The sequence below is a fragment of the Heloderma suspectum genome, chromosome 12 (assembly GCF_057233095.1).
Source record: "Heloderma suspectum isolate Gila_16-S chromosome 12, 16-S_ref, whole genome shotgun sequence".
Classification (NCBI taxonomy): Eukaryota; Metazoa; Chordata; class Lepidosauria; order Squamata; family Helodermatidae; genus Heloderma; species Heloderma suspectum.
Window position 1 is genome coordinate 35869864 of NC_139469.1, and position 14187 is coordinate 35884050.

Consider the following 14187-nt stretch of genomic DNA (forward strand, 5'->3'; position numbering starts at 1 on the left):
GGCAGCTGTTTCTGCTTCTCACTGCTTCGGTAGATGGCATATTGGTTTTCTCACATCGGAAGGCCAGACAGTTCCACCAGGGTATACATAATCTAGCTCCACCAGTTCAGCCCCTGGTATTAGCATGGAATCTGTCCGTGGTCTTACGGGCCTTATCTGTCAAGCCATTCAAACGACTTGCTACTGTGGACTTTCACTTACTTTCTTGGAAGACTGCATTCCTAGTGGTGTTTACTTCAGCATGAAGGTCTAGTGAACTTTATGCTTTATGTGTTGATCCATCCTACGTGACCTTTCATCATGACAAGGTGGTACTCCATCCCAATGTTGCTTTCCTACCGAAGATTGTCTCTATCTGAATCAGGACATAATGTTGCCAGCTTTCTTTCAGTCGCCTTCAACTCCTCTTCAATCCACCTGACATATTCTGGATGTTTGGCTTGCGCTGGCGATTTACAAATCTTGGACTAAGTCTATCCATAGGTCACATTGCCTGTTCCTCTGCTATGGAAGTGAGCGAAGGGGATTGCCCATCTCGTTGCAGAGATTCTCTTTCTGGGTAGTACATACCATCAAAATTGGCTTATGAGCTGGCAGGTCTTACACTCTCGGACCCGATCTGAGCTCATTCCAGCTGAGCGATGGCTATGTCAGTGGCATTTGGTAGGGGTGATCCTCTGCCAGAACTGTGTCAGGCAGTTACTTGGTCAAAACCGCCCACTTCCATGGGCTACTACAGACTGGGCATTCTGTCTAGAGCTGATGGCTCATTTGGGTGTGCTGTTCTATCAGCTGCTTTGCAGTTGGATACCGACCCCACCCCTGGTAAGTCAGCTTGCTACTCGCCCATATGTGTGATGCACAGAGGCCACGAAGAAGAAAGACAGATTGCTTACCTGCAATTGTAGTTGGTCATCTGTGCATTCACACAACCGACCTACCGTCTCCACTTCGGTATCGATAGTGATACCAAGGTTTCTCTCAATTCTGAGGCTGCTCAAGGAACAGAGGGAATAGGCAGGAACCCACTATGGATGGAGGGGTGGACTATGGAGGCAGGTTCCCACCAAAGATCCTCAGCTATTGAGGATTTGTGATCGAGGCTCTGCACAGGCACAGAGTCCATATGTGTGAATGCACAGATGACTGCTCAAAGAACTACAGTTACAGGTAAGCATCCTGTTTGTATAGCTTATGGTTGAAACAAATAAAACTGAACCAAAATAGGTTATAGTTGTCATTTGTGTTTTCTTCTCCCTTGTCTCCCATTCCCTGAGGAGACCACAGTCTTGCAGATGCCTTGTTCTGTTGCTCTCCTTTTAGGCATGCTAATGAGCATCAGAACTTGCACTATAAGCCATAGTATCTGATACATTTGGACCACAGCAGCCTTGTGGGGCAGTTGTGGTTGGGGAAGTTGCTTTTAGGAGAAGGTTGTGTGTCTCGTGTCATACACAGAATTTAAGCAAGAGATGATGTAAGAGGCTGCAATCGGGGTTGGGGCATTGGATGCATGAGAACATGTGTTTGGTGCAGCTGTGAGAACATTTTCCTGCCTTCCCTAGGGATCTTGCCTGAGAAGCGGATGGAGATGGAGAAGCACAGTCTGAACGTTGGTGAATACAGCAGGGTGATAGGGAAAGGCCTAAGCGCCCGTCCTCAGATTTCCAAAGAGTCTTCCGTGGATCGAAGTCCTTATTTTGATAAGGTGAGAGTCTATTGCCTTCCAGAAATTATCGCTGGCTTACTCAGAGCCCTGCACATCTGGCTGTGGTCCATTTGGACACTTTACTGTTTATGAAAGTAACAATAAAGTTTAGTGTATTTTAACGCTTAATTTAATTACTTTATTCTTGCGAAAAGAGTAGTTAGTACAGGCTTCTCCGTATATACCCTTCTAAATGTTTTGTGGAGCTTGTTCCTCCTGTTCCCAGGTTGCCTCCCTCCAAGTGAGTGAGTCTGACACCTTTGCCTCTAGAACTCAAAGCAAGGAAAATTCTGAGAGATCCTGATGTGTTTTCACTTAATGTAGTTCTCCGGGTGGGGGAAAGAACATGTTCCTGTGCAGGAACAGTGTACAGTAAGGCGAAGTCCTCCACCAGGAGTATCTGATGCTGTCTCTTTCAGCTTTCGCCCTTTCAGACAGGAGTCAGTGTCCCTCCCTTTTTAGTAAAGATGGGCATAGTGGGAAAGCAGTTTAACTAGTGTTGTCGAGCAGTTGTTGTGAGCTATCTGTTTAGAGAACTGTCTGACTTTGGACTGCAATGACACTAACCTCTCTCCTGTTTTCTGCCTCTTTTCCTGTTGATGCTGGACTTTGTCTGCCTCTTCCCTTCTGCCGTCCTACTGCTTGGCTTGCTGTCCGATTATTGCTTCTCCAACTTGTCTGTCCAACCAGGATGGCCTTGTTGTAGCAGATGATTCCCAAAGCATGCAGTTTATGTCCAGTCAGAATGCGAAGTTTCCCCCTTCCAACAGTGTACTACCTAACCACCCCCTTGGCTCTCTAACAGGGCTGGGCATGCAAAACTTGAATTCTGTTAGACAGGTAAGGCCATGAGCATCCTCTTCAGATGTATTTCCATGAAGCCACTGGGTACTTCTGTATTATTTTTTAATATGCTATCTGAGACCCCTTGAGTTACAGGCATTTAAAAATCATGAGTGACCGCTTAAACCTTTTAGCCCTCTTCCAGAAAATGGGCACAGAGGAAGAAGCTCCACCACATGCACACTTCTTGTAGGGCTCTCCAGATGCAGGTCTTTCAAGTAGGCTACTTTCTGAAATAGGCAAATCTTCACATTTCCCAATTGGTCCTTGGGGCCAAACAAGGTGCCATTGTGCTCCATGGCCTCATTCCCCAGGAGAGTACTCTGTTCACTGTGCTGTATTGATCTCTGTACTACTCAGAGACAGCTACCCTCTTTGGCTTGTCTTATTTCACCTCTTCATCTGAGTGTGTGTGTTGCTGCTGCTGCTGTTTTCCTTTGCCTCTTGTTCCCACCTTCTTTAACTTCTCCAGCCACTGAAATACTACCACAATTGACACCACCATCCAAGGGCCCCATTTACATTTTGCCTCTGTTCTATGTCTGACTCTGTAGGAAAAAGTCATACTGTATATTCTGGCCGGGTTGGCAGCTCTTTTGAAAAATTCAGGGAAGGTTTTGAGTTTTCCCTTTAGTCTAGAAGGAATGACCGGGGTCGGGCTGCGGGGAGAGCATGATACGACCCTATGTGAAATGATCAGAAGGTCTCTGACAGGGTGCTCCAAGCTTGGTTGTCATGTTGCGTGTGCCCTTTTTCGTAGCTGTCTCTCTAGAAGGTTGAGAGGGATAAAAACTCAAAGCTTTCCTGTTATCTGGTGTAGGTGGAGGGGTGATATTAGTTCACTGAACGTACACTTCAACGTGCATTTTTAGAAATATGTCCTTCCTACTGCAAGACAAAACACTACTAGGCTGAATAATTGCCTTTTCATCTGCAAGTCATGGTAGTAGGCTAAGGCCTCCATGAAAATGAACAGTGGTTTTTGGGAGGGGAATCCCACTTCCCTGCAGGAGTCTACACCTTATTCAGAAGTCCCATTTAAAAGGACTGTGTGTGCTGAATACAACACTTAAAGGCAGTGCAAGCAAGCAATGATTTTGGACAGTCCTGATTTAAGTTGCTACTGATGCTGTATGCTGCTGCTTGTGCCTGTCTTGGGGGCGGGGGAGGTGCTGGAGGGAGTAGCACCTTCTCAGTCGTCTTATTTTCTCTCTGCAGAATGGCAACCCCAGTATGTTTGGAAATCTAACAGCACAGCCCCGGAGTATGCAGCAGTCTCCAGCACAGCCTCTTAACTCATCTCAGCCTAACCCACGTGCTCAAGTGCCTCCTCCATTACTCTCCCCTCAGGTGAGGCTACAGAGGCTGGCTTGCTTGTGAGAGGCCTCTTTCCTGAGGGTGATTTTTGTGCGTTTGTGCTTGTTTTGTCAAAGCATTCCTGTTTGGAGAATGATTGGGTAGTGTGAATGGTTACTTCTTTTTTAATGAACAATGTATGCAGAACCTACACTTAAGGAGTGGCCTTTGGGCGATCTTTCAGAGCATTCCCCCCCCACCCCACCCCCCGTGCAGTTCCTTCTCTTGGAAATAAGTTGGAAGGTGCCAAAGTTCCATCTGGTTCATCTCCCCCAAGGCCAGAACATTTGCCCAGCAGGGCAATCTGTTCTTACGCACACACGCATGCATGTACACACATCAGCTGGGTTACTCAGATAAATATAAATTATAGTCTGAAGTCGCGCTGTTCTCACAACTGAAATGCGCTGTGCAGATGAAGACAGTGCACAGTGCAGGCTGGCTTGGTGCCAGTAGCAGCTGCCCTGTTTTGAGCAAGCCAGAATGAAATCCTCGAGGTCCTGCCTCAGTTCTCCCTTCCCCATTCCACTGCAGAGTTTTAAAGAGCTCTGTTCCAAAGCTACTGAAAGACCTTCAAAGCCCGGCTAGGCTGCCAGGATCTGCCCGGGCTGCTCTTCCCTCTTGGGGGAGCTTCCTTGGCAGCTGTCTCAATGCCAGCTTGCGTCCTTCGTGTCATGCTGTTTCTGCCCTGTAGGTTCCAGTGTCATTGCTGAAGTGTGCACCAAACACTGGGGGGCTGAATCCGCTCTTTGGCCCACAGCAGGTGGCCATGTTGAGCCAACTCTCCCAGCTTTCTCAAATCTCCCAGTTACAAGTAAGTGCCGCAGCCTCATTTCGTCGTCCCCCCAGCTTTTTTCTCAACTAAAGAGAGCTCCTCCCCACCCTGATCTCTCTCTGAATCCTTGCCTGCCCTGTCACAGCGATTGCTGGCCCAGCAGAGGAAGGTGCAGAGCCAGAGAAACGTGTCTGCTGGTGGCCGTCAGCAGGAGCAGCAGGTATGGCTTAAGTTTCATTTTTTCCTTTTTAATGAGAGATATACCTTGCCTTATCCCTCGGGAGATAGTTCTGAATTATGTCTGTCTTTGCACACCAGACAGACAAACCCACCCTTAACCCCCTCCTCACGAATCTGTCGTAGCCGCCCCAAGGCTGAGGTTCAGCTTGCCTTAGAATGGAAATCCTCGTAAGAAGAATAGGCAGCCCTGTGTACAAGTATTAGCAAATGCTTTAATGCTGCACTTAATACAGTGCACAGAGGCTGCTCTGGAGAGAACCATTCGGATGTTGTCTGCTGCTGTGGTTGTTGTTGTTTTTCTCTCTCTCCTGTGTGATCCTTTCCACTGGCCTCCATGGGCAGCTGCATCTCAAAATGAAATCTGAAACCAGACGTCTGAATTTGTGGATTATCTGTTGTGGAAGGATGTCCATATTTATTTTTCTGCCCTCTTCGTGCAAGTCCATGGGAACATCTCCTTGCTCCTTTGCTGGATAAGGTTTTTAAAGTTCATGTTAATCAGAAAATGGAATTTCTTTTAAATGACAAAAGCAAATTCACCACCTATTCAGTTTGCAGCCCAAATCAAGAGCTGATTTTGTTAAATCAATTGTTGTATGTTAATGGTGATCATGTACAGATTTAGGTCATGTTGATCATGGGGTTTTTTTCTGGATTGTCTTGACTGCAGTTTCTGTCTGTCTTGTGAAAATGATAGTTATGGCCTTCTGGCTGAACAATGAATCAAATTCACATTTTACTCAGAGTTGTTGGGGCAGGAGGCCTGTAGAGCTCATGATCCACCACGCTGGGTTCAGCCCATCTACCATATATGTCACCCTGCCATATATGCTGCACTCCACTTCTCACAGTCCCAAGTAAGAAGTGTCTTGAGCGGCTGGTTGGCTGTGCTGAATTTGGTGGTCTCAGTTCTGCAGGTCTCCCTTAAGACATCTGTCTTACTCCCTGTTCTCTCTCTGTGTTTGAAGAGTCGCTCCCTCAGTATGCAGCAACAAATGATGCAACAATCTTGTCAGCTTGATCCAAATCTGCTCATGAAGCAGCAGCAGCAACTGCCCCCATCCCAGCAGCAGCTCCATCAGAACACCATGAAGTCTTTCCTGGAGAGTGTTGTGCCCCATGCCAACCCAGAGCTGCAGAAAGGGCCATCACAAATCAATGCATTCAGCAACTTCCCCATAGGTGGGTATCCTTGGTATCCTCGCTCTGCTGATCTGCAGCAGGTGTCCAAAGTTGCTCTGCTGGGGACTCTGCTCTCTGGGAGCAGCAGTTGGTCTTAGTCTCTCAAGGGCTACAGCAACCATTGGTTGCCTGGCTAAGCCTCTTGCCGTACACTGTGGCCATGAAGATCCTGCTAGTCAAGATGGCTTATTTCTCTTGTTCCCTGATTTTACCACATTCATTGACTAAATAATTAACGTACATTGACAGATTGGGAAAACCCAATGGAGGATCTTCTTTAGGGTCCTCAAAGGAAGCAGGATGTCTTTCTCAGTTGTAAGAATTTACACTCTGACTTCCATTCAGTTGTCTTTAATATTTTTGTTTTAATCCAAGTCATAACGTAGTATTATAGTAATACACCAGAGTCAAAATGTGCAAGGCCTAACAAGTTTGACGTGTGTCAGTACTGCAGAAGACCTGGGTTTTCAGTTTGTATTGACGCAGATTTCAACTGGGCCCAGTCAGCTTCAGTTGCTTGTGACTTCCTGTTGAAAAAGACCTGGAGTAGCTGCAGCTTGAAAGCAAACTATCTGCCTGCTAGTTGTGGGCACATACTGGGAGGAGGAAAAAAGCTTTCTTTCCCATCCAGTCTGGAATAGGAAGGAGGGTGTTTGACTGCCTACCTGTGTTGGATGGCACAGCCTCCTCAAGACACTGGAGTCTCCCTGCTTGTTCTCAGCCCTGCCCTTTGTGCTGGGCTAGAAATTAATTAATTTGGGATTAATCTTTTATTTATTTGTTAACATTTCTATACTGCCTTATATGCTCAAAAGTCAAAAGGTTGGGGTACATCAATTTAAAACAGTAAAGCCATAACACAATAAAAAACAAAAACCTTAAACAGTCAAACATGAAAACTACAACATAATTCAAAAGACTAAGTGAAAAAGATGGCTTCATACCCTTTGTGAAAGCCAAGAGAGTGAGGGCTGATCATAGACACCAGTTGATTGTTCATGCAGGGCACAGGGAACCTGTGACCCTCTAGATGGTGTTGGGCTCCAGCTTCCCTCAGCCCCGGACAGCATGGTTAATGGTCATGGATGCTGGAGTTGTAGTCCGGCAACATCTGGAGAACCACAAGTTCCTAGCTCACCACTCTACTTCTAATGCTCAACAACAGTTTTTGGCTCTACTGCATTCTTTTTCCAGAATGAATTAATATTGGTGGTCAGACTTTTTTGATAAACTTCCTGTCATCTTGTCTCCCATGTCTTTAGGCCTCTTTCCTACTTCCACCTTACAAATTTCAGGCTTGTATATTTCTTTCTCCTCTTCTAGGCCACTTTCTATTGCTGCTGCTTTCATTTGCTTGTTCTTCCTCTTCCTTGCAGTCTGCTTTGCCACTCCTCCAGTAGGGAATACTGTCCACAGGCTCTACATGGAGGCTGCTGTGTTTATTGGTGGGCTGGTGTGAGCCAGCTGAAGCTCTGGCCTGTGGTTGGCTGACATGCACTTTAGGTCAGAGTGAAACTTAGGTGTTGGCAGTTTCTATTGTGGGCCTAATGTTGTGGTACAAGTCAGAAAGTCAGGATATTCAGATGGACGCACCAACCCACTGAGCTCCATTGGATCAAAGATGGGCAACTTGTGGCCCTCCAGGTTTTTTGGCCTACAACTCCCATTGTCCCTCACCATTGGCTATGTTGGCTAGGGCTGATGGGAGTTGCAGGCCAAAACACCTGGAACATCACAGCTTGCCCACCTCTACATGATACGGTTGCAAGGACAAGGTTTTCTCTGGTTCCACCCTTTAGCTTGATATCTGTTTCTTGAAGCATTCTGAAAAGTGCCACCTTGGCATTGCTTAAGAGCTGCTATTTTTACCTCATTGAGGGGCAGTGACTCAGCTCATGGTATATAAAGCCCATCCTCAAAAGCCTGACTCTGTTCCACTGAGCCCATACAGAGGCTGTTCCCCTTGTTATCCATACAGGGTGCATCTCTTCCTTGCCTTCTTCCTGTGCCTTTTGCTTCCATGTGCAGTGGCTGCCAGGATCCTAGAGCCGGCTTCCCTGTTTCCATAGGATACTGTGCCTTTGCATTCAGGTGCACATGTATCCTAAGGAAAGTTGATGGACAAGATTGGAGTGCCAATATTTACTGCAAAAGAAAGGACAGGTGGATGACCTCTTGCCCAGGGGATATCCTATTAAGTATTACTGGTTAAACGAGCTCTTTCAGGAAAGCTAAAAATCAGAGACTTACTTTTAAAAAGTATTTGGAAAACTTGGAAGAAAAGCACATTTGAGAGAAGAAGTAGCTTTTTAACTCCACAACCCCTGTCTCTGGCACAGTCTGCATGTCATTTTGGGAAAGGGCATTAAGCATTGGCAGGCCTCTGCTTCATATTGCAGGAGACTTGTGGTGTTCAGTCTGCTAAGTTAAGCAGAACTGAAGCCCAGAAAGTGGATACATGATGCAGGTAGAGCCGCATTCTTGGGAGGCCTTGGGTTGGATGCCTTGGGGGATGAGAAATCCTAGAAAGACAGGTGGTGGTGGTAGTGATGGTTCTTGTGACCCAATTCTCTGATGTAGGATTGAACTCAAACTTGAATGTAAATATGGACATGGGCCACAGTATTAAGGAGCCACAGTCCCGGCTGAGAAAGTGGACAACTGTTGACAGTATTTCCGCTAACACATCATTGGATCAAAATGCCAGCAAAAATGGTAAGTTAAACCATTGAGCTCCTCTCCTAGAATTTCTTACAGGTGCTACTTGCATATTTTCAAGCATATCCCACAATCATGAGAACTAGAAATGTTTTAGGGTGGTTTTGCCAGCGAAAGCTGGTGTTGATATTTATCATTGGTTCTGTCTGCCAGATTCTGCCTGTGCAGATGTGTAGCCAGCTATTAGCCTTAGTTAAGTTCAAGCATGGCAGGAGTGAATCTGAACATTTGAGTGAATATAAGGAATGCGATTTTCCATGTTGCCAAGGATTGGAGGTCTACTTCTGGCTCAACTCAGAAAGATGCCCTGGGGTGTGGTGTGGGTATAAAGGAAGGAATTAATCTGGTAGGCATTGCTTGTTGCTGTTCGTAGCTCCAAAGCCCAAGAGGCCAACACTCTGTCCCCTGCTGTCCTCCTCTTCAGGTGCTATTTCAAGTGGCTTTAGGCTGGAGGAAACTTCCTTTGTTCCCTATGACTTCATGAACAGCAGTAACTCGCCGGCCAGTCCTCCTGGATCGATCGGGGATGGCTGGCCACGTGCCAAATCACCTAATGTTTCAAGCAGTGTCAATTGGCCACCTGGTGAGTTTCTGCAGGGGGGTGTTTAGCAGTGTAATCACTGTGCATCAATCTGCTCGTCCAAGATTTGGGTTTCAGACACTGTAAGTCATACTCAGCTCTCCCCTGGAGATGGTGGTCATGCAAGCAACTGACTGAAAAGAAACTTGATAAGTCTTCTTCAGACAGGCCAGGGTTGTCTCATGGAGTCCTCCTCCTACATGTCTGCTCAAGAAAGAATGGGCTCAGGTGGCTGCCAGAAAGATAGTTGGGTGCTGAGGAAGGCTGGTGTACATGTGGGATCTTCACCACTTGGAGGTCCCCAATAACAGCTTGCTCTGTTTTAGGCGGAGTTCCTGAAGCAGAAGAAATAGACAAACAGAACCCTCACATGTTGCAACTGTGGCAGGGCAGTGTTACTCCAGGCTGCAGGCAAGGGATCAATTTTTTGAATGCTCCTGCACATAAAATATTCCCTACAGAGATTCTATTCCAGCCTTTGTCTGACATGCTAGTTTTATGTGTGTTCAGAAGAAGTACTGTATGTACAGGAACATTCAAGCAGTCAATTCCTGATTAGGGATAGCTCTGGATTGGGGGGGGGGGGGGCTTCCTTACAAGCCATCCCGTTATTCCCTACAGCAGCTTTCCCTCTTCCCCAGCCCCTCTTGCAAAGTAAATTTGGGGAAGCAGCAGCAGGCAAGGCTGGCCCATCTTTTAAGTTCCCAGTGTGTCCCCAGCAGTGCTTGTTCAGAAGCTTCCATTGCCACCAGGAACTCTGGGATCTGCCCAAGAGGAATTAAAACTACAGGTCCCAGAGTTCCTGGTGGTGATGGAAGCATCTGAGTGTGCGTTGCTGGTAGGGACTTAAAGCTGGGCCTTCTGCTGTCCTCAGCCTTTTCTGCAACATGTTCCACAACAGGATTCCACACAAGTTTAGGGGTGGGGGAAACTGGCAGTAAGTAGGTGGGTGGGTGGATGGGTGGTCTGGCAGGGAGCTCCTAAATAGGCTGCTCTTCCCAAACCTTCAGAGAACTCCTGGGGAAAGCCCAAGACTTTTCTGAGAATTCTCAGAATCAGTCCTGTTCTGAAGATGGGTCACCTATCTTCACCTGCAGTCTGAAAGGATACAGCCCTGCTACAGAGGATGCTCACCTGTGTTTCCTCTGAGTGAGTGTTCTGTTTTAAGGTCTTTTGCAGCCTGACATCCAAGGGTGTCCATCACAAGAGATACGGGCAGGAAGCTTCTTTTTTGTCTCTTCCTGTTAGCATTGCTTTGGACATAAAGATCCATAACGTGCTTTCTAACTCCAAGTCTTTTGAGTTCTTTTCTCATAATATGTGGGCACAACGGGAGTAGAAGAAACCCTCAGCAGTCACTTGAAGGCAGAGTTGGCCTGAGTGGTCCTCCAAGAAATGAGACTAAGCTCCTGAAAAACCATTTTCTGTCCTAGAGTTTCGCCCTGGTGAGCCGTGGAAAGGTTATCCAAACATTGACCCTGAAACTGACCCTTACATCACTCCCGGCAGCGTCACAAACAATCTGTCAATTAACACTGTGCGGGAGGCTGACCATCTCAGGGACAGGAACAGCGGTATGTCTGAACTGCTGGGAGGGGAGGTTTTGGCATTAAGAATTCCACACAGAAGAGTTCAAATATCTAGGAAGTCACTCTTCCCTGGTTCAGATGTTATGCAAATATATATTATGTGGACATTTGTCCTTCCTGATTTCCCAAGTTGGTTGGGCTTTGGCCAAGTGTCCAGAAATTCTACAGTTGTGAGGCACCCAGAATGCCCTTCTGTTGCACAAAAGGTAACAGAGGGGAGGACAGCGTGTAGTGCTGATCTGACCTGGGCAAGGGGAGAGCAATTGGGGGAGCCATAGGTAGGGAGCCTCACTCCTCTGGCCACTCACTTGCCTAGAGGACAGTCTGTTACATTCTTGTGCTTGGAGGCCAGATTGTGCTGCAGTCACATGGGTGACGGAACTTGGATGTGATTCTGAGCAACTGCCGTCCTGGTGGAGCAGGCAGGCTGCTGGTCTTTGTAGCGACAGTGTTGAAGAGGGCCAGTTTCCATTGCCCACATGGCTCCTCCCACGAGAAGCTCACAACCTGAGGTTGATGACCAAGTTAAGGTCTGCTTGACTTGTGGGAGGAAGGGTGCGGGGATGGCGGGGAGTGCCCAGCCTTCATGTGCTTAGCGGTGGACCTATGCGTTGGTCTATGCTGTTCATTCATAGGCCTGTTCTTGACGGGATTTGGCCTTGGAGCCCTGGCTCATGTGGAAAAATTAAGAGTGCCTCTGAGCATCTCCTGGGTGCCGAGAGGCCCCTGTCCCTCTCAGGCTTCTCAGCGAGAGGCTGTGGCTTCAGCAGTGATGTGCTCCCCGCACCCCGTGAGCTCCTGGCTTTTTCCCAGCAGGGTCATCCTCATCTCTGAACACCACGCTGCCTTCAACTAGTGCCTGGTCATCCATTCGTGCCTCCAACTATAATGTTTCCCTCAGCAGCACAGCACAAAGCACTTCTTCAGGTGAGGCCGACACATGAATCAAGCCCTGGCCCCGTTCGCTCCTTCCCACCCCCTGCTCCCAGGATGCTGTTGCTGCTTCCTGCCTCTCCACCCGTCCCTTTTCCTCCTCCACCTCTTGCATTGTTGGAAGCACCCACCATAAGTGAAGGGCTAGCTCTGTTTTAGGGAGGGGAAATTTCTGGCCTCATCCAGCCCATGGAGGTTCTCCGTCCAGCCTGCGGAGGCTGGGCCTTCCTCAGTGGGTCCCATCCCCTGGCATGGAGGCTTGGGGAGCAGGTGGAGAGAGGAATCTCCTTGTTTCTCATCTGTGACTAGAGATAACACAGGGATTCCCCTTGCTTAGCCTGCCAGGTGGGAGCAGTACTGCGTACTGGCCACCCTTGCAGGAGGTCCTGCAAGTGCCAGCTGAGTGAACTTTGCTCATATTTGTCTTGCCCCTCGTGGGGCAGGTGAAGGACAAGCAAAGCTGGCTCTTCAGCCACAGTGCCAACTGGGAGAGCTCCAGCCAGCACTTTGCCCAGGGACCTGATGACGTCAGGGGGCAGCCCCCCCTCCCCCCTCGGCATCATCTGGGCGGCAGGGAAGGAGGGAAGTATCTGGCCCCTGAAGCCATATGGTGTCTCCCCTCTCCATTTCATGACTCACTCTCTGTTCTGGTTTCTCCTCCCAGCCAGAAATAGCGACTCCAAATCCACTTGGTCTCCTGCTTCCATTAACAACACCTCTCTGGCGCATGAGCTGTGGAAGGTCCCTTTGCCACCCAAGAGCATCACGGCTCCATCACGCCCACCACCAGGGCTGACTGGGCAGAAGCTGCCTCTGTCCACGTGGGATAGCTCCATGCGGCTCGGGGGTGGCTGGAGCAATTCTGATGCCAGATATACTCCTGGTAAGAGTCCTGATGCTTCTCAGTCAAAACGGCGAGGCCCAAGTTCGGGGGAGGGTCTCTGGAAGGTTTCAGAGCAGGTTCTTCCGATTGTTGAGCCTCTTGTTCTTGAGGCAGAGACTGCCTCAGAGCTTCTGGAGGGAAGTCTGGAGCTGACTAAGACGGTGTTTCTTGCCTGCCTTTGCATCAGATGGCGGGCAGCCTGAGCCAAGGGTCTCGCAACCAGAAGGACTGAGGAGTTGAAGCAGCTTAGCAGGCCTGACTGGGGTCCCTTGTGCTTAGTAGCGCACTCTGTTGTGCCACAAGGTAGTGCGTCACATCTTCTGGTGTCTGTGTGTGCAAGTGGACGCTGGTGACGGCCCCTGAATCTAGAATCTGGCCAAACAGCCCTCTGCCCTTTCCCAAAATCCAGCGGCTGCTTGCGCAGTCTGCCTTTCTGGCCTTGTGGATATTCTCTGCTGGCTGGAACACGGCAGCTGCTCGAGGGGGAGCCCTCTTAAGAGGGTGAGGCCTCTTAGAATGATGACCCCGCAACAGACAAGTCTGATGGAGCAGTGTTATTTCAGAATAGTTGGTTTTCCTTCTAAAATTCCAGGTGATAAACGATGGCCTCCTCAGAAGCCCCCAATCTCGTTCACCCTGGAGAGATCTGGCCGTTGCATGGGGCAGCAAAGGCCCCCCAGTGCCTCACGGCCTTCCTCTGTAGACGTGCTCTCCCATGGTTGTGGAGCTGGACTGGCCATTTTCTCTCTTTTATCTGGTAGGTTCAAGTTGGGGTGAGAGCAGCTCAGGGAGAATAACCAACTGTCTTGTCCTGAAAAACCTCACGCCTCAGGTGAGTGGCACAGCATTTCATTGTGTTACGCCAGGCGACGGGGGTTGCCCTTCCTCACAGAGTGATTGGGGCCTTGCTTCCCTGCCTGGCCCTGGGGGCTCAGACTTGCAGAGGCAGTACGTGGTTGCCTGTGTTTCCATTTCCAGATTGATGGCTCCACCCTGCGGACACTGTGTATGCAGCACGGGCCGCTGATCACATTCCACCTGAACCTCCCCTATGGCAATGCTTTGGTCCGCTACAGTTCAAAAGAAGAGGTGACGAAGGCACAGAAATCTCTCCACATGTAAGTATGGCTGTGAGGTGGAGGCTTCTCAGTTCTCTTTAGCCCAGAGTGTAGAATACAAGAACTGTGGCCCAGGCAAAAGGATCCAGAGCAGTCAAGAGCACATTGGCTAGGTGCTTGGTGGGTGCTGTGGTCCTGGTAAGAGGGGTACAGCCTGATCATATGGCTCATGAATGCTTTACCATGCAGAGAGCAGCCATGTTAAAACTAATCTGTGGACCTTAGAAATGCAGGTGCTCCCTTTTGAATAAAATGGCAGGAC

General features: G+C 48.6%; 1 protein-coding gene across 10 annotated transcripts in view; it reads left to right on the forward strand.

Moving 5' to 3' along the window:
• Positions 1-14187, forward strand: part of TNRC6A (trinucleotide repeat containing adaptor 6A) — a 103736-nt gene that overhangs the window by 87134 nt on the left and 2415 nt on the right. For 8 of the 10 annotated variants that reach the window (XM_084819088.1, XM_084819089.1, XM_084819090.1 and 5 more), the window contains 12 exons: positions 1566-1708; positions 3770-3901; positions 4602-4721; positions 4828-4902; positions 5891-6104; positions 8685-8819; positions 9247-9405; positions 10836-10976; positions 11808-11918; positions 12589-12807; positions 13569-13639; positions 13786-13925. In XM_084819088.1, coding sequence (XP_084675214.1) covers positions 1566-1708; positions 3770-3901; positions 4602-4721; positions 4828-4902; positions 5891-6104; positions 8685-8819; positions 9247-9405; positions 10836-10976; positions 11808-11918; positions 12589-12807; positions 13569-13639; positions 13786-13925 — 1660 coding nt within the window. Of the gene's footprint in view, positions 1-1565; positions 1709-3769; positions 3902-4601; positions 4722-4827; positions 4903-5890; positions 6105-8684; positions 8820-9246; positions 9406-10835; positions 10977-11807; positions 11919-12588; positions 12808-12994; positions 13133-13568; positions 13640-13785; positions 13926-14187 lie in introns of those variants that run through there. The other 2 variants (XR_014785625.1, XM_084819097.1) reach the window with 2 other exon arrangements.